At 59.6% G+C, this 27,930-nt stretch overlaps 1 protein-coding gene across 6 annotated transcripts; it reads right to left on the bottom strand.

Annotated features, from left to right (window-relative positions):
- Window positions 1-494: 494 nt before the first annotated feature.
- SEPTIN8 (septin 8) lies at window positions 495-26,392 on the bottom strand. 6 transcript variants are annotated; one of them, XM_054568486.1, is made up of 10 exons: window positions 26,266-26,392; window positions 15,211-15,331; window positions 14,022-14,217; window positions 13,611-13,791; window positions 12,445-12,606; window positions 11,841-11,937; window positions 11,480-11,648; window positions 11,158-11,290; window positions 10,855-11,045; window positions 495-1,800 (listed from the first exon to the last, which is right to left on the bottom strand). In XM_054568486.1, exons 1-10 carry the CDS (start codon window positions 26,293-26,295, stop codon window positions 1,635-1,637), a joined length of 1,446 nt encoding a protein of 481 aa, XP_054424461.1. In that variant the 5' UTR covers window positions 26,296-26,392; the 3' UTR covers window positions 495-1,634. The 6 variants fall into 6 exon arrangements, with proteins under 6 accessions (XP_054424461.1, XP_054424459.1, XP_054424460.1 ...); XM_054568484.1 differs by having other exon boundaries at window positions 13,611-13,797; window positions 26,266-26,390; XM_054568485.1 differs by having other exon boundaries at window positions 495-1,797; window positions 13,611-13,797; window positions 26,266-26,390.
- Window positions 26,393-27,930: the final 1,538 nt, after the last annotated feature.

Below are 27,930 nucleotides of genomic sequence, written 5' to 3'. Positions count from 1 at the left end.
GCTATAGGGAATTGTGTTTATGGCTACGGCGCTGTCAAAACTGGGACGCTGTGGTGCAGACCAGGAAACTCAAAAACTTGCTTTTTTTCCTCTCCCACAAGTGATCCCGGTGGGGCTCAGGAACGGGAGTGGGGAGAGCCCTCAGCTCCTGGGAGGCTTCGGGCAAGTGCCTGCGGCTAAACAGGGAGGGCGGCAGAGCCTCTGCCCTCAGAGGACCTTTGGGTGTGAGCTGGAATTAGCTGGGAATTAAAAGCTGTTTGCAGAGGGTGACCCTGTGACGTTGACTGCACATTGTCCCAGCTCCCTGGGGACTTCACAGATAGCCTAGATCTGGTTTGGTTTTTCTTTTCAGAAATATTTTCCGTGGCAGGTCACTGAACACAACTCTACTAGGCTCATGAATGCCCAGCCCCCATGGGTAAGAAAACAAAAGCTAGCATGACAGGAACAGGGCTTTGCCCTCTTTATTGTCTTTTTACAGTTCATTCCACACGTAAAAGACTTCTTAAAGCACTGTGGCTCTGGCTATACCCCGAATGAGTGCTGAGGATGGAGCTGGCTAGTTTGGACAAACCGCACCAGGACCCTTAGAGGGGGCCGCCACTGGACTTCTCAACCGTTAGTAAGTACGAGGACTTGGCGGAGTCTGCCCCACACTCGCTTGTGCCTTTGGAACAGCTCACAACAGAGGATGGCCAAGCTCAAGCGGACACACGTCCTTGCACATGCACCGCAGTAAGGTGACCCACAAGGCCCATGACACACAGGACAGTGAAAACGTATCTTAAATCCAACACAGTTCCACCAGACTCCCACTGCTAAAGGACATTAAATTTACTTTACAAAGATTTTTAGACGGCATTATTAGGGTGAGTTTCTCTTAAATACACATTGCAAAAATATTTAACTTTCCATTCTATGAATACTGTACATAAAAAGCTGTCTGCTTTTGCTACACTTTACACACATTCACTGAGCTGTCTTTATTCACCTACACACAATCCTTATTGAGGCTTTAGACCATATTGATCTGGCACTTAAAAAATATCATATTAGTCTGTATTTGTTTTAGTTGGGGAATGACGGTCATCCTTAAGGATATGATTCAGTTAGTAAGGCAAAATTATGTAATGGGGAAGTGGCAGGGGGTTTTGGTCTGTTATGAAGCATGAAGATTATGTCACTAAGGGCTGTTTCATTGAGAACTGGCCACTGTGGCCAAGTTGCAGTTTTTTTGTTGTTTTTTTTTAATCATGTCAAGCAGATACAAGTAACTTTTCTGCCACCTTAATCGGCAAGAGCATGCTTCTACTTTTCAGAATGGAAACATTGTTATCTAGGCACTCAGGCCTCTTCAGGCCGAGTTACAAAGCAGACTGCCTTCTCTCTCCGAGGCTGCAGCTCGGCCTGACCACGGAATGGGCATTTAAGCCCCAAGCCCCTGGTGGGGCCATGGATGGAAATGAAAGGGGTTGGGCCACATTTAATGTTCCCTGATGGAAATTTAAATTGTTTGCACTTTTGGTCATTGATATATGAAAAGTATGGGGTTTTCTGTCCTAACATTGAAAACCACAATGTCCGGTTCCACTCCTCGGTGGTCACGGGCCGCCCCACGTGGTGGAGCGGCCGCCTCAGAGGAATCCTTCCCTCCACGTCGCGTCCCTGACCAAGCAGCCGCAGCACTGCATGGCGGGCCACCAGCTGCTGCAGTTCAGGGGCTCCACGCTGGCCTTGGTCATCATCACCTTAGAGCTGGAGACACTCATGCCCGACTGGGGTGCTCCTATATCTGATCTGCTAAAGAAAGCACAGGGAGACATCAACTCGGCCCCAGACCGAGCTCTCGGTTTTGTTCGAGCTGCCGCGCTCTGTCCCCAAAAGGGTACCCATGGCCCTTCTTGGCCCCTGTGGACGCCAGAAGCAGCTCTGACCACGCCGGCCCTGTGGAGGCTGCCAGAGGGGCCGGGCTTCCCCCACGGGGCAGGCCCTCTGCACCTGAGTGTGGGATGCGTGGTCCCTGCACAGGCCCCTTTGGCGTGGGTTCCTCTGACAGGGAGGGAAGCGCTATCTCAGTGGCAACGCTTGTAGCCAAGAGGATGGGGCGGCGGGATGTGTCCCGTTCAGGAGGAAGCGACCCTGAGCACTACTGAGGAGGGTAAATATCAGACCTCTCACCCTCTAGACACGAGTCTAGGGGGACAGAATCCCTCGGGATGGACAGGGTAAGATGAAATGCAATGTTAGACTCGTGACAGGGTTTACTGAGTTTGGAGATGGATGGCCATGCGGTGGGAAGGTTCATGCATTTAAGTTTGCTAGTTGGACCTTCCTAAAATGGCTCCATGCTAAGCTTTCGACACTCAGCTGCTCGTTGCTTAGAACGCAGAATGGTTCTGTGTGCCAAGGGCGACCGCTCTGTTGTAATGACAGGCCAGTGCCGGGCCCCGGGCCCCTGCAGGAACCTGGGAAAGCGGCAGCTGGGAAGCCTTCAGCCCCTTCCTGCCCAGAGAACCTTCTCTTTCACCCGCCAGCGGCGCCCCTACCCAGAGCCCTTCAGAGCATCATGGCGCCCTCTCCTTGCTTGGCGCCCTCGAAATTCTAGGTTTTGTGGGTCTCGTAACAAGAAAGGAAGAGGCCCCTCAAAGAACAACTGAGAAAAAATTTCTGGGTCCTTAGAAGAAAATGAGGGGCAAGGGAAGGTTGGGGTCACTGGAGGGAAGGGCGGATCGTGACCCTGCGCCTGCCTTCCCCCAGGCCTTCCCTCGGGGAGAAGGAACGAGCGCTCGCCTGCAGCCTGGTTTTGCTTCTCCAGCAAGGGCTGGCGTCAGCCCCCACGGGAGCTGAATACAGGCCTGGGGGTGGCCTTGCTCGGGCAAAGGGCGGGGCTGGTTTTGACTGAGCAGTTCCTGCTCCTCTGCCCACCAGAGCCGGCCAGGTCCCGCCGGCTCCCCAGGCTCCCACCGGGCACACACGCAGCCCTTCGCGCCAGCCAGCCCGCCTGCCACTGCAAAAACAGGACAGTCTCTCCAGATGCGCTGACCCTGATTTGGCTGTGACTCGTGTCTTCTCCTTACGAGCATAGTTTAATGGACAGCCATTTGACCAGGCTTTAAGAATGTTTTTCCTTTATCCCTTTGAAGCAAAGGAGTTGATTGGCCTAAGTAGAGAAATTTTTATGCTAAAGAATATTACAAGGTGTGATCCCCGTGATTGGGGGCGGGGGGCTTGCAGCTGCGAGAGCTGTTTGTCGAGATGAGCAGGCTCTGAGGCAGAGCCCCTCCGACCACCGTGTGGCGCGGAGGGGGCGGAGGGGAGTCATTATGAGCGTGGCTTTGAGGGGGAAGCCAGCTGCCTCTCCTGGGCTGTGACACCATCAAGCCATTCTTTAAGCAGCCGAGTCCAGCTGGCAGCTCCGCTGCGTACGCAGTGTTGGGATGTGAATGGCTGAGCCACGCACTGGGTGATTTGTGGTCTATTCCAGTGTTAAGTTTCTGTAAATGCGCCGCGCCGCGGGGAGTAGGGTCTGCTGCTGTGAGCCACACGGTCAAGGCCACACACGCCTATGATGTCTGCACGGCAGCCAGGGCCAGTCCCGACCTTGTCTTGAAACAAACACGCATGCTGGAGCTTTTGTAAAAAATAAACCTGAGGTCCTCGCCACCCTGACTCTTGTTTCACATATATTGGGTGCCATGCACTTAGACTTGCCTGAGCCAGACGCAGTTGCAATAGCGGCTCCTGGGTCCTACCAGTAACTGTCCTCTAGTCCAGCACAGAGGGAGAAGCTGAGGGCGGCGTGTTGCCCACGGCCACCACTCTCACCGGTGGCCACGACTGTCGCTGCCTCCCTCCTTCCCCTGTGAGTGGGCACCGTAGCGAGAGGGGTGGGGCTCCTGCTGAGGGCCCACGCCAGCTGAGGCTGTCCCCGACTTTGCGGCCTGGTGGGAGGCTCCTGGACCTCTTCCCTAGGTGGGTCTGGAGGTAAGCTGGGTCCCCAGAGCTAGTCCAACTCTGAATTTCAAAGAGGAAGGTAGGCCCTGGCCAGTGTGGTTCAGTTGGTTGTAGCATCATCCCATAAGCCAAAAAGTTGTGGGTCTGATTCCCAGTCAGGGCACATGCGTAGGCTTTGAGTTTGGTCCTGGGTCAGGTTGTGTACAAGGGAACTGACTGGTGTTTCTCTCCCTGTTTCTAATAATAATAATGACAAGAAGAAGGAGAAGGAGAAGTAGGAGGAGAAGCAGCAGCAGCAGCAGCAGCAGCATGACCTCAGGTGAGAATTAAAGTAGAATAAAAATAAAAGCTGACTGTTTAAAAAAAAAAAAAGGGGGAGAGAGAGAGGGCAGACCTGTGAGCCCCAGCATGGGGCAAGGAGCAGCCCTGTTGCTGTTTTTCTGCAAATAATACTTCTCCTCTTTGGCGAAGCAAACTTCTGCATTGCCAAAGTACCACCTGTGAGTTTTAAAAAGTTTTATGCTGTTCAAGCTTGCGTTGGGGTCCTAGGTCCCACCCTACGCTCCTCTAACATTTCTTTCTCTCTTTTTCTTCTTCTTCTTCTTCTCCTTCTTTTTTTAGATTTAGGAACTCACATCCCACCCCACATCAGATTGGGGATCATTGCAGTGGGAGAAATAGGGACACAATCCTTCTTCCTGTTGTCCCCACCGCCAAAGGACAGGGATTGGCGGAGGACCGTGGCTGCGACCGACCGTGGAGCTGGGAGGGGCTCGATGGGCTACGGGACGTGCAGGCCGGCGAGCATCGCATGCCTTTCTTACACTTACCCGAGCATTACTGCCCTCTTCGCTCCCTCCACCAACAGGGCCCTTCTCCCCTGGCTTCCCGGACGAGCCCTGTCCTTCATGTCTCGGGGAGGACTTCGCTCCCTGCTCCCAGCCTCCACGTGGGTGGAGCTGAGCTGCACCTTCCTTAGGGGTGTCCGCATACCAGCCTCCCTGCTGGGCTGTCGGCTCCCCAGCTTTGGTCCCCACCGGCTCACTTCGGCCTTTCCAGAGATTAGGCTGGTGCCGAACAGAGAAAGCTCCTCAACAAGCTCACGGACCCCATGAGCTTGTCATCGCTTCCTCCCACCACTACTCTACTTCCTCAGCCAAGTGTCTGCCTGCCAGCCGGGGCGGCCCTCCTCTACACGACCGCCTCGGGTCCCCCATCGCGCACTATCCGGTAGCACAGTGACGCTGGCTGCAGCTCCACTGCTCCCCCACCGCCCATAAGGTTGCCAAGGAGTAGCTATAGCTCAGCAATGAAGGGTGCAGGTGGTTACCAACATTCAAAGCCCAATGCCTCCAGTCACCAGCTGTGTGGCCCTGAGTAATTACTCAACCTCTCTGTGCCTTAGCTAGAAAATGAGGGAAATAGTACCCGATCATAAAATTACTCCGCAGATTAGAGGGATTAATGCACGTAATGTACTTTAGAGCAATGCCTGGCACGTATCAGGGACTCGGGTGCTGGTGGCCCATGTCACGCCTCTTGCGCAAGGATGTGAACTCTTCCAGTTTGCCTGCTTCATGTCCTGCAGGAGTCCTGTGAGTCCTACAGAAGCTGCCCTCCTCCCCCGCCAAAGTTCGCAGAAAAGACAAGCTGTGTTTCACCGCAGCTGTAGCAGATTAATAGGCTCGGAAACTTGTTAAATCAGAAAGGCTACTGTCCAAAAAAGACACCACAAAAAAACTCAAAATAAATGCAAAATTTAATGGGAAAAACAAAAACGAGTACAAAGTGAATGGAAAGGAACAAAAACAGTCAATGAATGAAGGAGTAAATGAATTGACAAGGGAAGCAGTTTTAGAAAAGCGGGTTAACGTAACAGACTAGCAAGCCCAGGAGCATGAGCCCCACTTCACAGGGAACCCACACGTAGACATACGAACACGCACGCAGTCAGCCTGAACCGCTGCAAACCGCCTAGGCTCCGCTCCCTGCAACCGGGGTGGCCATGCCTCCCGGTTCGCCCGGGGCAGTTCTGGCTTATGCCTGTTGAGCTGAAATGATTAACAGCATCTCCTTTCGCTCTCAAACGTCTCAGTTTGAACAATAAATTATATGGTGATTCTACCCCAAATTAACTTGATTCACGAAAGATGCGAGAGAATATGCCAGCATGACCCCCTGACAGCCTAAATAAGCCGGCCAGCGACACGGAGGAAGAGGAGGGCGAATCGGACCCTGCAGGCAGGGGCCACATTCCACGAGGAGTCGCTTCTTAAATAACAGCAAGTGTCAAGCTCACCCTACACACCAAGGATTAATTTGGACTCAACTAGGTGACAAAATCCCAAACACAGGCAGCACCAGGAGAGAAGTGCAGTGAGGTCCATGAAAGCTGATGGGACCCTTGGAGGCAGCCTGAACTGCCACAGTGCCACAACGACAGACACCCCCATCCCCCAGAGATCTGCAGGCAGGTGGTCAGCCACCACCCTGGCCTCCCAGTTCGTCCTGGGGGCGGCCCGCAGGCCACGGTGGATGGCTGGTGGCAGAATCGCCAGACTGGCTCATGAACCGGGAGTCCTCATTTCTTATACAACCAGAGAGCCCACGGGGTCGGGGAGCCTCATCCTCAGAGATGCATTAGCCAAAGCAGCTGTCTTCAGGCCATACTTCTGCCCAAGTTTATATACTTTCAGGCGTGTCATTACCCTAAAGACAAGCTACTTGCAGCCCACATCGGCCTTAGATATGCTGGTTTACTGTCTGGCCCCACACCGAAGCATCAGTTATCAGCAGCCGCAGCCAGAGGTGGTGTCCTGGGAGGCTAAGAAAGCTCAATGCTCAAGGCTCCTTCCATAGCCCCATATCTAATCGTGTATTTATGCTCTTTTTCTTGAAGAAGGCTTCTCAAATAGTTCAAGTTTCTATCCCTTCCAAATCTGAATCCACCCCTGGTCACAACATAACACTGGGAGAATGTTCACTTTGAGCCTCAATAGAACTGCTCTGCTCCCGGCGAGCAGACCCCTCACATGCTAGGCTGCATCTTTCTGGCCTTGCCTCCGTGGACACACATGGCCCACCCCTCCAGCCCACTTGGAATAGAGCACCATTCCAGAAGGGCAGAAGGAATCGGGACTTGGTCCTGCAAATCCACAAAGCAGGCAATGGGAGGGAAGGAGGAGGGTGGGAAACAAACCACCGACCCCAAATCAATGGGCATGGCTGCCTAAGGCTTCCAGCCAGAGTGCATTAGCCTGTGATGTCCTCGAGGGGGCGCTGCGTGTCACTCTGGCAGCCTGTGCTCAGCACAGCGCTTCATCAGCATGAAGCGCACTCCTTCCTTTCATCTACGATTTCTCACCTCCTGTTTTATCGGGGCCGTATTCTCAATCCCAATCCTTGCGGGGTCGCTTGTGAGCCAAAAGGAACATGGAAGGACCAATGATGCTAGTCCTTTCTGAAAGCAACCCCTTAAGAATGCAGCAGAAGAGGAAAAGCTCCTTTGCCGGCAGTTTTTTCTTAAACTGTCCACAGACATCAGGCACCTTCCTCTTTTGCCCTGTGACTCAGCCAGGAAAAAGGAAACAGGGACCGTGAAATGAAAACCTCTTCCCAGCTGAGTGCTCTGTGCATTTGGAATACGCAGCCTTGGTTTGGGGGTCTTGGCTGGAGTCAGACACTGAACACACGCACACGGAGCTGGTCCCTGTTTGCAGGTAGCACCTGGGGGGCACACAGACAAGGGCGTTGGGCTGCTGTTCCATTTACATTCATAGTGAAAACACTGGGCGTGGTCCTGTTCGTGTTCCACTTTCATCCGTAAAGAAATTCCAAACACTGTCATTACAGGATGTTTATTACCCACCTCTCCCTATGTATTATAGGGATACTTTTACATAAAAAAGGCTGAGAGATATTTTTAGTTTTTAAAAATCAGGGAATCTGTGTTACTTAGGAAAATAATGGGAGAGGATATTATTTGTGTTTACGCTCGTGCCAAAATAAAAATTTAAAAGTGTTTTAAAAGTTATTATTGAAATTAAGCTCTAGGTTAGAAAAATTAAAATGAAGGGGAGCCGGGCAAATTTTGCAGCATGTACGCCGGCCCACACGGCCACGCCTAAGGCACCGCGTGAGTCACCATCTTGACGCTGAACAACTAGGCCGAGCACCGCCGGCGGGGACCTTGGCTAGAGCGGCGGGCACGCGGCTGCTCCATCAAGGAATAGTGACACTGTAAATGGAAGACCAGCCACTGGCTCTGAAAAAAATAAACCTCGTCAGTTTGGGATTCCAGCATTCATGGCTTTGTCGTGTTTGCATAGACCGGGGTGGCCCTCCAGGGCCGGGGTGGCCTGGGGATGGGGGCAGGGGACACTGCAAGGCTGTAAACACTGGAGTCTGTACCGGCTCCCAGTCCATCCTCACACCATGTTATGGGAGAAGGGTCACAAGGTGTAACTCAAGCAACTTAACACATGAAAGTCTAAAGTCCGCTCTTGACATGTAAGCCTGTACGTGCGTTAACTGAAAAATAAAAATAAAACAAACAACAAAAACAGACACATTAAAAGATACGCAGACAACCAAATCAAACAGAAGCAAAAGACAGCAAGATGGACACTGGGAAAGGGCAGTCAGTTTGGCATTTGTCCCAAGCAAAGCAGAGAATTCGCTTCCGTTTGTGGCGTCCCAGGCTGTGGGTTCAGATCTGACTGGGAAGTAATTTTGCAAAAGTGGATTAAAACTTAAAGAATACATACAACCAATCAAAACTATTCAACCAAATGGCCCTAACTACCGCCCCCCAACAAATGCCTTTCCGACTCACCCCATTCCCCTGACCCGGGCAGGAGGGCGGGGTCCCGGCCACCCCACCTGCCGCGCGCCTGACCTCCACAGGGCCAGCCCGGGCGGAGGGGTCGCTCTCCCAGAGGCCAAACTGACTGAAGCTTTCTGGCATGTCCAGAAAACAGAAAAGACCTGTGGGCCAGCCCAGGCCATGTGCAAAAAGCAAGGAGCCCTGACGCCGGGACGGGCCCCCACGCTGAGTGCGGTGCTGGGCCAGGGCGGCTGGCCCGCGCCCCACCCGCTGGCCCTCAGGCCCTGGCCTGGCCACAGGTCCTTCCTTGCCTTCGTTTCTGAGTGGTTTCTCCAAGTTTCTCGTATTTCCAAGAGGGACTCTGCCCGACTTTTCTTTGTGGACTGGGCCAGGCTGGCAGGGAGCAGGACAAAGCCACTTCGGGAGCCACAGACCTGCACACCCTCTTGCCGGAAACCCAGATTTCTGAGCCGCTAGCTTGAAATCCACACAGGCGCCCGTTAACCGAGCTCCCGCACTCACCAAGCCAAGAGCCGGCCGGGGACGAGGGCTGGAAGCAGAAGCAAAGCAGAGGGCAAGTTCGCACTGCCAAGGGAAGGGTGGCGCTGGGGGCCTCCCTGGGGCCAGCATGCGGGAGACTACAGAAGGGAGTGGGGGCTGTCCCACCGCAGAGGCCTGGCCTCAGGAATGGGAACTAGCGTCCAATTCCTAAAGGCCTGGCTTTGTCCCCGGTCTCCCGCAGGGAGAAGTGTAAGCTCCACTTCCTTAGATGTGTCTGTGCTTCTGTGCAGCTGCCTGGGAACGGTGTGTGTTGGTGGGGATGTGCCCGCGTCTGCGCATGTGATGGGGCAGGCGCGAAAGACAGTGCGTGCGTGTGCATGTGCGCGCGCATGGCGTGCGTGTTTTAGGGGATGCAACAGCGGGGGACGGAAGAGCGCTAGAGCCAGGAGCATCCCCAGGCCACAGCTGGCTGTGCGCTGCGTGGCCCTGACCACGGGGCTCCACGGCCACCCGGAAAGGAAGGGCCTGGTACACACGTTCCCAAACATTTCGGGAGAAAACAGGATCCCGCGGAGCCTAAGAATGAGGGCCAAGATGGGTACACCTGCTTAGTTCCTGGGCCAGCAAGGAAGGAGGGCGCCTGACACGGGCCAGGGGCCGGGAAACGCAGGGATGGACGAGATTCCCACAGTGGGGCGGCGGGGGGTGGGCACTGAATGAGGGGGATCAGGGAGGCAGGTCTCCAGGCAGGAGCCGGAGCATCGGGGCTCCCGCGGAAAGTGTAGAAACAGGCTATGAAAAGACAGCCATGAAGTGACTCTGTGTTGCCCCCACCTGGCCGATCTGCAGACTGACTCCTGGAGGCTGGGAAAAGCCTCCCTGCCACCCCCCACTGCCCTCCCTCCTGAGTCTCCGCTCAGGCTCAGGGGAAGACCTCCAGCCCCTGCTCTGGGGCTGTGCTCTCCCCAGCAGGGCTGCCTGAGCCCCGGCAGCCGGGAGCTGCTGTCTTCCTTCAGCCACGCAGTGGTCATAGAGCCCAGGGGGTCAGTGCTGGCGGGGGTCAAGCCCCCACTGTTCTGTCACCACCTGCCAGCCAACAGGGGTCCCGCGGCTGCCGTTCAGGGGCCGGGGGAAGCACCAGACTGTCCAAGCAGACACCGCAGGCGCCTTTGAAACCCGCCAGGAAGTGCTCATCTTCCCAGACCCTGTCCCTCTTCTGACCTCAAAGAACTGCCCTGAGACCCTGCACTCCCTCTCGGGGGACACTCCCTGCCCGCGTGGCCCAGCCTTTGGCGCCCCAGCTCAGAGGAGGCTACAGGAGGCTGGGAGGATGGAGAGAGAGAAAAAAAGAGAGAGGGAAAGGGAGAGGGACCCTTGAGATCAAGATCACTAGTGAAAGAAAAAGGAAGGTGAGCAAGAAGGAGGTGAAAGGGTGAGCGAAAATGAGAGAGAAAAATGGTAAACAAGCGAGAGTGACTGAGAGCGGAAGTCACCATGAAGGAGCTGGAGCGGGGACAGAGCGCGCGCCCAAGAGAGAGCAAGAGCCAGCGCAGGGCAGGGAGCCCGCCACCTACTTCTTCTTGTCCTTGTCCTTCCTCAGAGGCTGCTGCAAGGTGGTGTGCAGGGCCTGCGACTGCAGGGCCTCCACGGCGGCCTTCCTGCGGTTGAAGGCGTTGGTCTCCTCCTCCAGCTCCCGGCGCTTCTCCTCCACCTTGCGCTTCTCCTCCTGGTGGATCCGCTTGAGGTGCTCGAACTTCTCGTGGAGCTGGGAGCAGAACGGGGGAGCCTGGGCTTTCGTGTGTGCCGGGAAGGGGTCGGGCCCCCCAGCCACGAGGCCAGGCCCCGGCCGCCCCCCAGAACTCCAGCCCAGCACGCACCTCCCTTTCCTTCTCCTTCAGCTCCAGCTCTGTCTCCTTCACTTTGTTGACAAACATCTGCCTCATCTCCTCCTCCTTCCTCTGCAGCTCGCTCAGGAACTCCTTCCTCTTGGCCTCGTAGGTTTCCTGCAGGCTGTGGAGGCCCAGAGAAAAGAGGCCAAAGGTGGGGTTATAGTGGGAGGGGGCAGGCAGGGCCAGGGAGGCATGGGCACGGGGGGCGAGAGGACGCCGGGGCCCCGAGCCCCACTCCCTGGCTCACAGACGCCCGCACGGCACGTCTGGCTGTGGCCGGGAGGCAGGCGCTCGGTGCTCAGGACGGCACCTGAAGGGCTGGCTGTCCCCATCACTGTCCTGGAAGCCCATCTCCTCCAGCTTGCAGCGCCGGTAGAGCTCGTAGTGCCGACTGTGGGTCTGCTCGCGGAGGTCCTCCATGTTCACCCGGATCAGCATCTCCCGGAGCTTCACGAAGTCGCAGTGGTTCTCGTTCTCCACTGCAAGCAGAGGGCACGTGGGCGTCAGGCAGGCACGCGGGGGGCGGGGGGCGGGGGGCGGGGGAGTGGGCAGGGCGCTGGACAGCAGCAGGCTCTGGAGGCAGGACCGGCCATAGGGTCACAGGGAAGCCACAGGACAGGGGCTGCGGGCAGCAAGGCAGGACAGGGGACTGTGCCCCCCGCCACACTCACCCTGCACCACGCCCCACGGGTACTGCCGCGCCCGGACCAGCTTGTTCCCCACCTTCACCTCCTCGGTGCTGCCCACCACGGCAAAGGGCAGGTGCGCCTGGAAACGGGCCCGAGGACGTGTGAGCGCAGGGCTGCATAAGACCTGGCCGGACGCTCGCTTCCCAGCTGTCTTTTGGAGGAGGACCCTGGGACCTCCAAACACGGGCATGGGCTCAACCCACCCACCTCCTTCCTTGTGTTCTAGCATGTTCTCCCAGCCCTTGGGCTCCCCGGGGGGAGGGCATTTGAAGTTCCCTCAAAGCGCCCATGGGCCTGGCTCTTCCCTAAGTTCCCAGCCCTGGCCTCCTGCCTGCTCACCCCTATGGCTTTCGGGTCCCGCCCTGACTCATCTTGTGAAACTCGAACCTGGGGAAGCCCCAGTACCAGCCCAGTGCCCAAGTCCTCCCACCCCTTCCCCGCAGGACTCGGGACTTGGCCGGCTCCCAGGCACCCACCAGTCCTTCCTGGAGAAGGTAAGGCCGGAACCCGCGGGAGCAGGGGTCTCCTGGGCTTGTCAGAGCTCCATGCTGGTCCCACAGCCCGGAGGCCCTTGCCCAGCACTCACATTCATGACCGCGTTAATCTCTGCAACAGCCTCGTCATCAGTGGGAAACTGGTAGATCTGGACCCCGTTGCTGACCAGCTCGCCCATGATCTTGATCTTGAACTTGTGGAGCTCACTCTTGGAGATGGTGTCAGCCTTGGCAATGATGGGAATGATGTTCACCTGCCAGGAACAGGGAAGGGGGGCAGCGTTAGTCGCTCCCTGGCTGTGGACAGCCCTGCCCAGGCCTCATCCCTGGGCAGAGGGGCGGGAAGCCGGAGAGACAAGGGGGCTCCATGGAGGGGCCCAGCCTGGACCCAGCCACCTGGGGCCCTTCGGATGGGTTGTAGCAGCACTTCTTCCAGCCCTGGTTCCCCCAAAACAGCCCCCGACTTAGTCCCTTGGGCACCCCCAGCTCTGACCCAGGGTTCTCTGGAGGCCTTAACCAGCCTGGGACCTGACAGGAGCAGCGGCGGGGGGCTGAGCATCCACCTAAACAGGCAAGATGGCCCATCAGCAGTAGCCACGGGGAGACCTCCAAACGCTCCAAGGCTAAGGCTGTCCCATCTTCCCGGTGAAAATGTGCTCCCGGGATGGGGAGGGCGGTCACGGGAGCTGACAGGCGACGTGTGGGGTCGCACACCCTTCCTGGTGTCTCCGCAAAGCTGCCCTCTCGACCCCTCCCCACGCCGCCTCCTTCGCGTCCTCAGTTGTGGGCCTTGGCCCTCCCCACCCAGTGGGCTCAGTGGGACCCCAGGGAGCCCCACGGCAGGAAGGACGGGGAAGGGCAGGGGATGAGGGAACTGGGAACTGAGAAAGAGAAAATGAGCAGAGGACTGGGACCTCTGGGGAGAGGGTTGGAGGGTTACAGGGCGGGGTGGGGCGACTCCAGGCGGAGAGGGAGGCAGCCAGGAGCCAGCAGGCCGAGTGTAAGAATTCGGCAGGAAAGAAGGGGCTCAGGGCCAGGCCCAGGGGACAGAGCTCTGGAAAAGAGGCCCCGAGAGGCCTGTGCCCACTGTAGCGGGGACAGAGACACAAGAGAGGGGGCCAAGTCAAGGGGGCTGCCTGCAAACCCCAACCAGGGACTGCGGTGGACAGTCACCGCAGCCGGCCCCGCCCCCACGCCCGCCTACTGCCGGAGGACCGCACAGTCCACGGAACAAGCTGGGGGCGGTTGGCGGGCACACCTTGCTGTCCAATTTCTTCATGGTCACCAGATCCAGGGACTTGAGGGAGTGGCCGGTGGGCGTGATGAAGTAGAGGCACACGTGGATCCTCGTGTCGTGGTAGTCGAAGAGCGAGCGGCGGATCTTCAGCTCCTCCTGCAGGTAGTTTTCAAACTGCGCGTCGATGTAGTCAACGATGGGCCTGTAACTGCAGACAGCTCCGTCACCTGGGAGGCGGGGCTGGGGGCCCAGCGGCCCGCCCACCGGCAGAAGCAAACAGCTCGGGGGACCCCTGTCTGGACCCCTTCTCCTGACCCCCAAAGGGTCCTCAGGACCTCGGCTACTTCCTGACAGGCGCTCCCCTGCCCATCCCGCACCATGGAGTGTGGGATGGGCAGGAGGTTGGGTGGGACCGCCCTTCCCGCCTCTTGCCTCTCATCCTTATTGATCTGGTCCCCGAAGCCCACAGCGTCCACGATGGTCAGCTTGAGCTGCACATTGCTCTCTTGGAGGTCGTAGGTCTGGGGCCGCAGGCGCACACACTCCTCATGGTGACTGGCTTCCTCGGTCTCGAAGGTCGTGTTGAAGAGCGTGTTCATCAGCGTGGACTTGCCGATGCCGGTCTCCCCTACAGGCGGGGAGCGGAAGGGAAGGGTGTCAGAGGCTGGAACTGGGGCCGCCCCTGGCCGCGGGCTAGGCCGGTGGGGCTCAGGCACGCTCAGCCTCCACAGGAGGGAGGGGCGGGCCTCCCCCAGCATCCCTCACTGACCCTGTACCCAGGAGCCATCCCTTCTCAGTGGCCTGAGAAATAACATGTGAAAGAGACAGCCGGAAGGCTGACTTGGACAGGAGTGGCTGTGTGGAATGTCAGATGTTTATCGGCAAGGGGAAAGAGGCAGAGCCGGGCAGCTGAGAGACGCCGCCAGACACTGGCCTTTGCTGGCCCCAGTGGGTCTGACCCAGTCACCTGCTCTGCACGCCATCCCTTCCGGGTCCAGGAGGGTCATGGGGGACCCGCAGAGCCAGAGTCTGAAGCCAACAGAGGCTTGCCAGCTGCTCTGGGTGGTCCCGGCAACATGCGCTTTAATGGGGGGCAGCCAGCAGAGGCAAAGGCTCAGGCACCTGGGGAGGGGCTGGCTGCGTTCTCCGTGCCTCTGGGAGCCCCAGCCCCGAGGCCCACGGCATCTCCCAGAGCCTCCCTGTTTGGGGCTATAGTTGTTCAGACACACGTGCGCGGGAGCTCTTACTACCTGCTGCTACGATGGAGGAAGGGCCTGGTTTGCTACTATGTCCTAGGCATATAGTAGGAACAACAGTCAGTGTATTTTTAAATAAACAAACAACCTAAACCCCTGTGATAAACACTCCTAGTCTACATAGCACCTTCACGCGCCTGATCCTGTTTACTCTTCAAGGAAGCTCTGAACTGGGTTCTGGTTCCAAGTCTGTCCTTGACCCTGGCAGGACCCCCAAAGCCTCACCCCGACCTTCCAAAGTGTCCTCGGCCTGGGGGGGCCCCCTGGCAGCTGGACCAGTGGCCAGGGCAGCAGCGCCCCACCTCCCAGAAGGCCCTCGTCCGTCCTCTGCCTGGGGCTGCCCTCTGGCCAACCCCGACACTTACCCACGCAGAGGATGTTGAAGCTGAAGCCCTGAGTGACCGACTTGCTGACCAGCTGGTCGGGGAGGCTGTCGAAGCCCACGTGGCCGCCCAGGGAGAGGCTCCGGGGCTCTGGCTCCGCATTCTGCCGAGAGAGGAACAGAGCAAGGCAGTGAGCCCTCTGGGGAAGAAGGGCCAAGCTGGGGGAGGATGAACCCGAGTCTCACCCCCCACCCCGTCTGAATATTCGGCAACTCTCAGGACGCCACGTGAGTACACCAATCCAGGCCAGGTCTCCACAGAGGGAGCCCCGTGGGCCTCCTGGCCCCTGAATCATCTCAGAAAAGGCCCTTAAACCCTCAGCTCTGCTCCACCTGGGCTGGAAAGGGACGCCGGGGCCGGGGGCATCTCCTGGCTGCTACCCCTGAGGGCTCACCTGTCCTCCTGCCCAAGAGGAGGCCCCACAAGGTCCCTGGATCTTCATTCAGGATTTCAAGAGGTCAAGACTGAAGAGCACTATGTTCTAGGGGTCTCCTTCAAGACTTTCTAGACCCTCCTACAGAAGCAGGACTCAAGCAGAGGCAGGTCTGGCTCCACCCCCTCACTCAAGCTCCGTGTCTGCACGCACCCCTCGCTTCTCACGCACCCACGCGGGGGCTGCACACACGGGCCGGCTGAAGGGGCGGCACTCGCTCGGACCCACCCCCGGGCCTCCGGGCCGGTCTCAGGGCATCATGACCCTGGGGCCTCCTTCCTCTTGCCTCAGTTGGGCTCCCTAGGGACCCCCAGGCTCTGGTTCATGCCACCCTCCCAACCCAGCCCTGGTTGTTTAAGCAGAGGATTCGGACGAGAACAGGCAGGATCGTCCGATCGTTCAGAGGATTCGGGCAGAGAGGCCGGCAGCAGGTCCCAGTAAGTGGGGGCTGCCCAGAGCCGGCCCCCCGCACCATAAAAAGAAACCACAAGGACCCGAGGGAGAGGGTCAGGTCACCCATCTGCATGGCTTTCCTGGGAACGGGGGTAAACGTCTGTCCTCTGAGGGAAAGTCCCCAAGGGTTGGCCCCTCTTGCGGGCAGGCGCCAGCCAGCTCCATGCTGGGCAGAAACATGCCCCCCTGCTCCCAGCCCCCTCGCCCTGACTGCCAGCGGGAAAGGGCAGGGACAGGAAAGGGCAGTGGGTCCGGGGCTCATCCTGCCCACAGGCCCAGCTGGGGAGGAAACAGGCCCAGCTGAAGGCAGCCCTGGGAGCTATGGATCAGGGCAGCGGCGGCCCTTACGCCAAGGTACGGGGCCGGCCAACGAGTCCATTTGTTTTCTTCTGTACACTGGCTCTAGCGGCGCTTAGTTGTCTTTAACTTCATTTGAAGCAACTCTGTTAGGTTGTATTGTGACAGCTGTCATATCAGTGTGCATTTCTTAAAAGACCAAAACTGGTGAATTTGTGTGCAGTCATTTTAATATTGAAGATGGAAGATGTGCAACATCACTGGCATATTATGCTTTATTATTTCAAGAAGGTAAAAATGCCACTGAAATGCAAAAAAGGTTTGTGCAGTGTAAGAAGGTGCTATGACTGACCGAACGTGCCAAAAGTGGTTTGCGAAGTTTCGTGCTGGAGATTTCTCCCTGGAGGATGTTCCACGGTCGGGTGGACCAGTTGAAGTTGATAATGATCAAATGGAGAGATTAATTGAGAACAATCAATGGTATATCACGTGGGAGATAGCCGACATACTCAAAGCATCCAAATCAATAAAGTTATTGGTGAAAATGACAATCTGTCTTTTATATTACAGAAAAAACTGAACGGACTTTTTGGCCAACCCAACAGATACAGGCACAGTGGCAGAGGGGGCTCAGGACCAGACCGCAGGGCCGTGGTGCCTGCCCCCCAGCAGAGGGGTCTCCGTAGCACCTGAGCCCCCGGCCTCTCTGCAGCCCCAGCCTGCTGCCTCAGCCTGAGCCCCTCCGACCGCTCTTTCCTCCCAGCCAGAGCCCCCGGTTCTCCTCTTCCCTGACGGCACCGCCGGCCCAGCCTCAGCCCCGCTCGGTCACTGCGGCTCTGCGTCGGCAACCACCCTGCATGTGTGTTGGCAGCCTAGACCCCATGTGGCCTCTCTGGGCAGTTCTGTCCCCTCAAAAAGTCAGGGTTACCCCTAAACCTGCTCTATTCAATGACCCTTCTCAGCGGAGCCTCCACTCTTGTAGCTGACCCTTCCTCCCTCTCCCCCGTCCCAGGTGATCACATGATGGCCTCCCACCCAAGCCAAGGTCCCCCAGGGCTGCAAAGACAACCCGACAAAGAGGCCCCAAAGGCGGTTTCCTCTCACTGGTGCCCACATCAAATTCTGTAAAGGGAGCACAGGATGTGCTGGGTCGGGTCCCAACCCCCGGCGAGGCGTCGCGCCCCGCCCTGCGCAGTCTAAGGCCTTCCCCACGTGCCGCGCTCCCACCCAGCAGGTTACCTCTGAATTTACTCTTCAGCGTCGGCCTTCTCCCCGGCACACGCTCAGACCTGGCCTCTAGGTGCTCACATCCCAGACCCCTCACCGGGCAGTCACCCATTTCCTTGCACCGTTACATGTCCTTTTTATTATTTTTTAAACGCACCCTGGTTCTCCACTTCTTCGATAAGCACCTTGAAGTTGGCTGCAGGCTGGGGGAGGTAGGTTTTCCATTCTCCCCACCACTGTGCCTAACATGCCAGACAACACGCCGTTTATCACTCCCTGACCCGCGTCCTCAGCCGCCTCCGCACCAGGCACCTGCCCACTCACACGGGGCTGCAGCGGCTAGTCTGTCCTACCTGCTCGTGGCAGCCAGGACAATCAAACAGAGGACAACACAGTTAGTCTAGAGCTTTTTCCTTTTCAGGCGGGACTGAAAATCTCCAAAATTGAAGGCGTGCTGTGTTTGCAGAGAAGGCTCTGCAAGGATTCATCCTCTCCTTCCGGGGCGGCTGACAGGCAGGAGGCAAGCCAATATCCTGCAGCCTGTTGCCACACACCCGCACCCCCTCCCCCGGGCGCTGTGTCTGGAAACCACAGGCATGCGCCCGCCCCGTGGCAGGGCACCTGCACGGAATCCGAGGCCGTCCCATTCCTGAGTGTCCCTTACTTTCTCACAGTTCCAGGCTCCAGAGGCGAAAGGCAGGGGGTCCTCACGTGCACCGCCCCTCCACGCTCAGCCGACCCCCCTGCCTTTGCTCACACAGTGTGGTTCTCTCTGGGGACGTATGTGGCGTGCAGGGAGGTCTTCATCCTCAAGTTGTGGCCTAGGCTGCCCTCTGCCACTCCAGGGCCACAGCCCTGGGCAGTCATTGCCTGTTTGGGAGCCTCAGGGGCCATGAGAGCGTCCATCACGGGAGCATCAGTCTCCAGAGCGTGTGTGTACACAGACACGTAGCAGGAGAGCAGCCACTGGCCCTGCCAGAGCCAGAGCATTGTTCGCTGGTTTCAGGAGACTGACCTGAACTCCCCGCTCCACTGAGTCACTAACGCCGGCCTCCCTGATCCTGTATCTGGCGTCAGCAACGTCTGACCCAAGGGACACCGCTTGCTCCCAGGGGTCTGCCCCAGGTGGCCTCTGCCCACCTGCGTGGGGTCCCAGTCGGGGAGGAGCCAGCAGCTTCCAAAACATCCCGGGACCATCTCCGCTCGCACCTTCGTGTTAGCACCTCCCATTGGCTACCTGGCAATCAGCCCCGCAAGCTGGCAGGTGAAACAACAGCTCCAGCTCGGGGTGGGGCCTCACCGTCCTGAGCTGATCGGCTTGGTTCCAGGTTGAGCCTTCATGGCCAGCTTGTGACCATGAGGAGGGCCGGCTAGACTAAGGCGGGAGCCCACGCGAGGGCGGCAGAGCCACGGCATCACAGAGGCAGGAGCGAGCAGTGTCTGCCCTGTGTCAGGGCTTCTCCCTCGACGCCGGCCGCGTCTCCCCTTCGCTGCTTAAGCTAGTGAGGTGGGCTCTCTAGTCCTTGCAACCGAAAGCATCTTCGCTGCTACACTCTCCAAAGGGAACCTCTTTGGATGCGAAACAACAGGGAGAACGCAAGGGGAGACAGGACAGGGGAGGAAAAAGTGTGGAAAGAAGCTATCCCAGGGTTTACGAGCAAAGGAAGGAAGGATGTCCAATGACGACACCGCCACCTCGCTGAGGGCCACTGGTGCCGAGCAAGCCACGGACCTCACACCGTCTCCTACCCGGTCCGCTCCCGCCCTGCGTGGCAGACACCTATCACCCCCATTTCCTGGGTAGGGAATCTGAGGCTGGAGAACCCCTCAAGGCAGAGCAGGGAAGTGGGCGCAGCCGTGCCCTAGCCACAGACAGCCCTGCACCCAGACTCTCCTGCTCTTACAAGGCTCCCGGCTCATTCATTCAGTCGCTCCGCGCACGCTCACAGGGCACGTCTGCTGCGTGCCAGACGCTGGGGTGGCTGCCCAGGAAAAGACGAGGACACCAGATCCTGGACCTCGGGGGCCCAGTCTAATTCAGTCTACGCCCAACAGGCCGTAGAGGCCAAGCCGGTACCGGGAGTGGGTGACACGGAGCAGCACAGTAACACAGCAGCGACAGCTCACAGCAACCGAGCACTCGCAGGCGCAACTCCCATCGCGCTCAGGCCGCGCGTCGCCCTGTGAGGAGGTAAAAGTATCTCCACTGTACAGATGAGGCCATTGGGCCACCAAGAGGGTAAGCAATTTGCCCAAGACCACGCTGCTCAGAAAGGTGCAGCCAGGAACTGAACGGAGATGAAATGAAGGCACCACCCGTGCCTCCAGCCACTGGACTCCACTGCTGGCACCACAGTGGGGTCCCCCGGGGTGGGGGGGACAGCGGGGACCTGCCGTGCCTGGGCTTGGCCCCCGGCAGCCACGAGTCAGCAACTCTAGCCAACTGTGGGGATGCAGAACTTGCATGCCAAAGCGTCCCATTTTTTCATAAGAAGCCAGAAATCTAGAATTTTATGTGAAAGCTCCTCATTTTTAAAGGTTGGAAACTAATACAAATTGAGACCATGAGGGCCCAACACAACATGTCTGGGGGTGGGACCCGGCCCATCGCCCGACAGCCCGGTCCAGTAGGGGGGTGACCCAGAAGGACAAGACACCCAGTCTCCATTCTCGGGGCCTGGAGCCCCACAGGGGACCGCTCCACAGGGGGAGCCTTTGGGCTGAATGACTCAATGTGGACCCCAGCGAGAGGCGTCCCCGCTGCTGCCTCCGCACACAGCCAGCTCCCTGGGGTGCGGGCTCAGGGGGCTCGAACTGTCCTCAAAGCTCCGGGACAGAGAGCTGGCAGCTAGCTCTGAGCGCTACATACACAGTGGGAAACTCCACGGGGCCATTATTCCCTCTCTAATCGCTAACAAGCTTTTGGCTCCTGAGAGAGGCTCCAGGCTCCTATGTCATCATTTCTTTGGCACATCAAAGACAACAACCAAAATAATAAGTGCTCGGGCCAGCTGCGTCCCTCCATGCCCGGCGTCCAGGACGAAGCAGAGAATGGCATTTTGTTCTGTGCCCAGGGGATAAGGAGGGCGTCCTCTCCCTGACCGGGAAACGCTCCGTCGGAGCCTCCCGAAGCTGCCCCCTTCAACAAGCGGCGGGGACTGGGGGAGACGCCATGTCTCGCTGCTGCCCACACAAAAACAGGCTTTTATCCAGAAGGAGCTGGAAATCTGCTGAATGCCTGCACCAACAGAGTCAAGGACGCTGTGAGTGAATAAAGACCCCTAAGATCACACCTCCCAAACGAGGCTGGTTGTTGGGGTGGACGCAGTGGTGACACCCCACCATAAGCGTATCTGGCTCCTGAATCCGGGGCAAAGAGCGGCCCCTCCCCAGGCCTGCCAGAGTCCTCCGGTGCACTTTCCTCGCCACCCCGATCCCCAGGGCTCCCGTGCCCGCACCCACTGGCCTGAGCATCCTGCCAGGCAGGCAGGAAGCACCCCCCCCCGGGGGGGGGGCTATCGAGTCCTGCAATGGACCCAGGAGCCGCTGCTCCACTGGGAGCCTTCTCCGCCCGCTTCTGGCACAGACCGCCCACCCCCGCGCGAGCTCCTCTAAGCGGCCTGGGCCTTAAATAGCCAGAGCAGAGGCCTCTGGCCGGAGCCCATGGTCACAGCACAACTGTCCTTGAGTCCGATAGGAATCCTAGGAATTTTCCCAGGAAAGGCCCAGGCTCTGGTCCCAGGATTCCACAGCAAGCCTCTGAGCCCAGGTCAAGGGTTACGGGAAATAACCAAAGGGATGTATGTGGGAGCTGGGGCAAGAATGCTGCTAACCTGGACCAGGAGGACGGGCCAGGATATACCTGTCCCGAACCACGAGGACACCTGGGGGCCAGAGGGTCTCTCTAAGGCAGCAACAGAGAACCCGGGAGAAGACACGAGTCATTTGGGATGCCTGGTTTCATACATCTCATGTCAAAATCAGGTTGCTCAGAAGCCAAGCGCACAGACCAGTTCCTGGTCTCTGGGTCCACCCATCCCGCCCTGGCCAAGGACACAGTCACATTCTTGGGCTTTGCTGTGCTGCCTGAGAGGGAGTGGTCCATCCCACCAGGGAGCAGGGGGGAGGGTGCTCTGGGCCTTGGGAGGCGCGGGGACTGCAGGCAGCCCGCTGCCTTGCAGCAGGGAGAGGGCACGGCTGGGCCGGGGCGGCCTGTGTTCCACAGGGAATGAGACCCGCCCTTGGGAGGGAAACGTGGGCAGCACTGCGACCCTGACCCCTCCTACCCCAGGACGGGGCCGGCGCCGAGGAGGGGCAGAGGAGTGCGTGCGCCCCGCCATGGGCCAGCGGCAGCGCGGGGCAGCACTGCTAAACTCCCCGACTGCTTGCCCGCCCACCCAACGCCCGACCGAGGGTCAGGCTCACACCCAGGCCCCGCAGCCAGGTCTGCTGAGTGGACGAGGGTCTACGCCCCCAGCCCCTCCTGACCCCTCGGGCCCCGGTGTCCCAAGCCCAGGAGGCCCCTCAGAGAGCTGCCACCTCCTGAAACCTGAACTAGGCTCTTACTCCTTCCTCCCCTGGTTCTGCCCCTCTGATGTGGCCTCCAGGATGGCAGCCAAGGACCCCCCGGGAGCCACGTGTTCTGAGGAGGAGAATATCTAATTTGCTGCAAGCCCACCCAGGGCAACGGACAGTAGAGCCAGGACGCCCCCGGCCCTACCCTCCACCACGTCTCCTGGGCTCCCTGAGGGCCCGCCGACCGGGGTGGCACCCCTTCCCCAGGCAGACGTGTCACTCTCCCGCCTGCGCGGCTCCACCCCTGCTCGTCTGGCAAAGCTTGTGCCGTGGGGGCCCGGCCTGGGGACCCCGGGACCTGCGCGGGCAGCACGGGCGCAGGAAGGCTGAACTGGCCGCAGGGACACGCACAGGCCAGGCGGCCCTCAGCAGGCCCTCTGCTCTGCCATCCTGCAGCTGCTCGCTTCCGGAGCTGGACCCGAGCCACAGCGACATTCATGGTGGTCACTGCCCCAAATATGCACCCCCACCTAGCCCACCTCCGTCTCCAAAGCTCAGGGGGCTCCACCCTCTCTGCCATCTACCGGGAGCTGGGGCGGGGTCTCGGACCCAAACTAGCCCATGACCACAGCCTGCACCCTCACCACCTACAGGCTGCTGGTATCAACATGGTGACGGCCACAAACATCCAGCGCCCTCCCTGCCATCCAAACTCTTGACGCGAGTCAGGCCCTGCTTCCCGGCCTCCGTGCGTCCTCCCAGCTCACGGGCACTGTGATCGGCCTCCTTCGTGCTACGCTCTCTGCTCCTCCCCGGCTCAGTTCCTCATCGCGTGCTCCCTGGATCTCAAAGGCCTCCCACCGGCCCCCCTGCTCGGACCCACCAAGGTCTGAGGCAGACCCTCCTGACGTGGGCACCCACAGAACAGCCCGCCGCCCACGGGGGAGGGAGGGAGGGCAGGGCAGACCCACCTCCCCCGGGAAGGCGGGGCTCCCTTACGGCCCCTCAACGCCTCCAGGCACTGAGAGCCCACAGCCACCTTTGTGTGGCTCTCCTTCCTCCTTCGGAACAGCCCGGCACAGAGCGCCCTGGCCATTTCTGCAGCACGGGGAAGCGCCACTCTGCGACAGAGCCCCACGGGGGCGACAGGGCTGCCTCCCACTGTCCCTCCCCACCAGCTCTAGCTTCAGGGAGGGAATGGGCACTCCCTGGGTAGCCTGCTTCTTGGGGAAGTGTGAAGATTACAGGGGTGACAACGGAAGTGACAGATGGTGCTGGGGATAAAGCTGACGTGGGGGGGGGAGGCTGGCCGGGAAGAATGCCAGGCGTGAGGCTGCCATGCCGCACGCATCTTCCCTGTCCCTCTCATAGCTCCACTTTCCCCAGCCCTCGAGCCACCCCCAAGGTGGAGTTTGATCCCTGCCCAAGGAGACTGCCGGGAGAGGGCTCTCGGGCAGGAAAGGGCAGGCCCCGGGGCTGGGACCCCGTGAGGAGGAGGGGCGGAGCAAGAGTGGATGGAAATCTGGTTGCCCAAGGAGGGCAAGTGGCAACAGAAATTCCTCGGATGGCTGTCCCGGACACGCCCTTCCAGGAGCTGCCGTCCGTGACCCCATGGCCAACCCAGGGCTGAGCTGCCGAGCCACCAAGCACACAGGCTGCTGAGCCTGCGGCGTTCACCTTGCGCTCTGCGGGGACCAGGAGCCCAGCACATGCAGACTCAAAGTGCAATTCTGTGTGCTCACCTCGGCTCCAGGCTGGGACGGCTCCCGGCCCCCCAGGGCTGGGAGGACCACGCGCCAGCCGCAAAGGTCGCGCAGACCTGCCGCAGCGCAGTTCGATCAGGGCCTCCTGGCGGCCGCTTCACACCCCAGCCAGCCCTGGGGCTGGTGAGACACCTAAGCCTCCCTCCAAACATGCCACGGACTGCAATTAACCTCCAGCGCACTCTTTGAAGAGTATCAACATGGTTGTGCCCACTGTAGCAAGATAAAGGAAATTATTTTCCCAGGATGACAAGCCAGGAGAGGAAAATGGAGTCCAGTCTCCTAAACTGAGGCCAAAACCCCACCCAAAGTATCCACCCAAATTCAACCCTGTCCCAGTCCTCCCAGGAGTCTGACTCCCCGAACGCGGATGGTGTGGAAGGTGTCCATTCATCCAGCTTAACCCGGCACAGCACCCAGGCCCCTGAGCCCAGGCCGCACTCCCCTACCTGAGTCAGTCCCCTCTCTGTGCCTCCGCTCACCAAGGGGTTAACACCCCAAACCCTCAGAGAGCCAACAGGAGAAGCTGAAGGAAAAGGCCTTTCCAGCCCGCCTGGCAGTGCCTGGGCCTCGCGGCTCCGCCTCTGAGGACAGTCTCCGGACATGCGGTGACCGGAGCCCCTGGGTAGGGTGCTGGATAACGGGACAAACGTGTCCTCCGCTGCCTTCTTATACAGGGCCAGCCTTCACATCCACACGGGCACCAGGTGTCCTGTCTCATTCACCGTGTCTTACCACGTGCCAGACACCGCTCCAAGTCCCTCGCCGGGACCCTCTTACGGAACCCTATGAGGGAGTTTATTCTCTTCTTCAGATGAGAACACTGAGGGGTTAAACAACGTGCCCGACTTGGCCCGCAAGTCAGGTGGTCTGGTTCTGGTTACCCCACTGCTCCCACCTGCAAGACCAACTGTTAGAGCAATGTCTGGCCACACAGACACACAAGACCCAGACATAACTTTCTGGTCAGCTGGGCGGAAAAAACGCGCACAGGCACACACGCACTCGCAGGTCTCCGGGCCTCCCGCTGATCGGCGGGTCTGGTAGGACGTGGGCGCTGCCCTCCCTGGGTACCTAAGTGCCGACGAGCAGGGCAGAGGAGAGGCGAGTCTCTGATTCATCAACGGTGAATCTGCTCCTCCCGTATCTAAACTTTCTAAAACGACACAGCCCCCTCCCCAGCGAAAATGAAACACTCCAGACGAGCAGCTGTGAAATCAAGAGCTCCTGCTTTAGTTATGCATATTTCCAAAGGAGACCAACACATGTATTTTCAGGTTAAGGGGGAAATTTACATATATAAATTCAGATGACTGTATTTATAGCATTAATTACATAAGTCCTAGCTCCCTCATTTAGCCCCAGAACCAATTCCTTATCAGTCACATATTCAGCATTCTCCCCAACCCCCCAACAGCCCTGGGCTCCCCCGCCCCGACCCGCCCCCCCACCAGGGCCTCACAGGCTGGCAAGAGGACACAGCTTCCTTCACTGTCACAGCCCAGCCTCCCAGACACACCCAGATCCAGTCTTAGACACCAGGGGACATGCAGACACAACCCCCCAAAGGTCCCCCTCCCCGGTCTGGATTAGAAAAACCTTCAGGAAGTTGGCCATGGGCTGGCTCAGGCCCAGGGACCCCTGCAGGGACCGCCAGAGCCCTGAGTCCCAGACCGACAGCCACTGGGCTGAATCTGGAATCGCCCCAGCTCCCGGGGAATGGAATGGCTGCCTCAGACCTGACCACTGAGGCCGGACCTGCCTGGAATCGCACCCAGGATTCTGTCGCTTGTGTGCGGGGCCGGGGCGGGGGAGGAAGGAGGGGAGGAGAGGAAAAGCAGGCCCAGGGTCTTCAGGACGCAATCGGCCACTGCCCTGAGCTCATCTGGGTACTCCTCGGGTCCCTAAGGCTTCATCCTCGCCGGTGGTGCCCATCCAACAGCACCTGCGCGGGCAGGAATCTCCCCGGCGGTGCAGGAAGAAATACCCAGGAAGGTGGGGGTCGGAGTATCCACGGTCCTCCCCTCCCGCCCCCGCGGCCCCAGTCCGTACTCGCACCTGGCCGGAGCCGGGCGCGGATTTATTTGTTCCTTCCCGCGAAAGGGGCCTGCCTCTCCGGCGCCCATGGGGGGCGACCGCGCCAGCCGCCCGGCAAGACGCCCCCGCCCGACGCCCCCGGATCCTCGGCTGGCGCTGCGAAGGGCCCGCTCTGGCGCCCCCCGGCCGGGCCGGCGTCGAGGCCCGACCGCGCGGCGCTGACAGCCCGGCTCGCGACCCGCCAGCTGCAGGGCGGCCCCCGCCCCGCGCCCCGCGCCCCCCGCGCTCGCCGCGGCCCAGCACGGCCCTCACCGAGAAGCGTTCCAGGTCCGTGGCCGCCATGGCGAGCTCCGCACCGGGCGGGCGGGCCGGGGCGAGCACCCGGGGCCGCGACGGGGACGAGCCGGCTGCGGGACGCGCTCCGCCCGGGCGGCTGCGGCTGAATGGATCCAATATGGCCACTTCCTGGAAACTCCCCTTGGCGGCGGCGGCGGGAGAAGCAGCGGAGCTGCCCCCGCCCCCGCCCGCGGGACCGGCCTCCCCGCCCGGCCGGGCCACGAGCGCAGCCCGAGCCCCGCTGCTTGGACGGCCGGGGGTCTCGGCGGCGCGGCGAGAGGTGCCAGCTGCGGGGGCTGCTGGGACTTGTAGTCTGCGAGTTGGGGGGCCGGGGAGGGCAGCGCCCGGGGGGCCGGTGCCTCCCGCCTTGCCGCGTGTCCCTGGGAGACTGGGGCCGAGCCCGCGTGGGAGTGCTGCGGCCCGCGCCCTAGGAAGCCAGTTCCGTGTGGCGGAGAGTGGGGTGCTGCGTGCGCCCCAGGGGTCTCCCCTGCCAAGCCGCCTCCACCGCGCAGGAGCCTGCAAATGCACTGGGAACACCAGCCAGGGTGTCGATGGGCTGGCTGACTGCGGCCCCCCGGGTCCACGAGAGGCCGCCTCCGCCTCGTAAAGCCCGTGCCCTGGGCCCCACCTGATGCTCTGGATAGAGCCAGGGCGGGACACAGGGCGGGACCCGCACGTCTGGCCGGGCGGCCTTCCTGGCCAAGGGACCAGCCTTCAGCTCCTTGCGCAACGAATGCGCAGGATGCGCATTTCAGGCCCGGGATTTGTGCAATAGAAACGCCGAGCTCGACAGTCAAGGCGTCGAATTGCAAGTGACCATCGCCCTATCTGCCCCAAGGGTTGGGGCGACGTCTCAGTGGAGTCTGGGCGCTGTGCAAAGAGGACCACTGCTCCTAATGCCCCGTACTTTCTCTCTGCTATTCTTACTATCCATCCCGTGCGCAAAACTCAGAAAACAAACACCTCTGGCCAAGCAGGCGTCTTCAACCACTATCCATCTGAGAAATTCCACTCCGAATCCTCGGAGAGCCCCTCCTTTTCTTTCCCTTCCCCCTGCTTTTCTGTCCAGTCTTTGGGAAAGTGACACACTTTTCCTCCTGTTCCTGCATTGACCTCATCTACCGTCCCAACCCCCACCCCCTGCCACACACGCGCGCACACCGTCTGGTCCCCGACGTCTTCCTGAGAAGCGACTGGCCTGTCCCTCCTGCTCAGAATCTTTGTCCTGGCTGGAGATGCCCGAAGACCACATCTGGCCTTGGCACTCCTGGCCCTAAGAGGATCCCCGGACCCGCCCTTCCGCGGGCTTTCAGGCAGCTGACCTTCTCACCCCGCGCTGGCTCTCCCCTGCCCTCTCGCGCAGGCAATGGCCGCTCTCCCCAAGGTGAGCCGACGTCCCCCGGGAACTTTCTGACTACTTTCACTTGGTTCCTTTCTCTGTCGTGGCGGTCCACATGCACGGCAAATAGTAGCCTACCAGAAATGGGCCGAGCGGCAGGTGTGGGAGCGGGACCCAGCCTAAACCACCTGGGCTGGGATCCTGCTGCACCCCCTGCTAGCATTTAACTTGGACACCTCAGCAACTATGCCTGCCTCCCCTTCCTCATCCCCCAAATGAGAATAATCATGGTGCCTACGTCA

Source organism: Pteronotus mesoamericanus, unplaced genomic scaffold, assembly GCF_021234165.1.
Source record: "Pteronotus mesoamericanus isolate MK-2021 breed Mesoamerican mustached bat unplaced genomic scaffold, CSHL_Meso_final contig_2, whole genome shotgun sequence".
Lineage (NCBI taxonomy): Eukaryota > Metazoa > Chordata > Mammalia > Chiroptera > Mormoopidae > Pteronotus > Pteronotus mesoamericanus.
The sequence above is the reverse complement of the archived record's forward strand: the minus strand, read 5'-3'. Positions and strand labels throughout refer to the sequence as shown.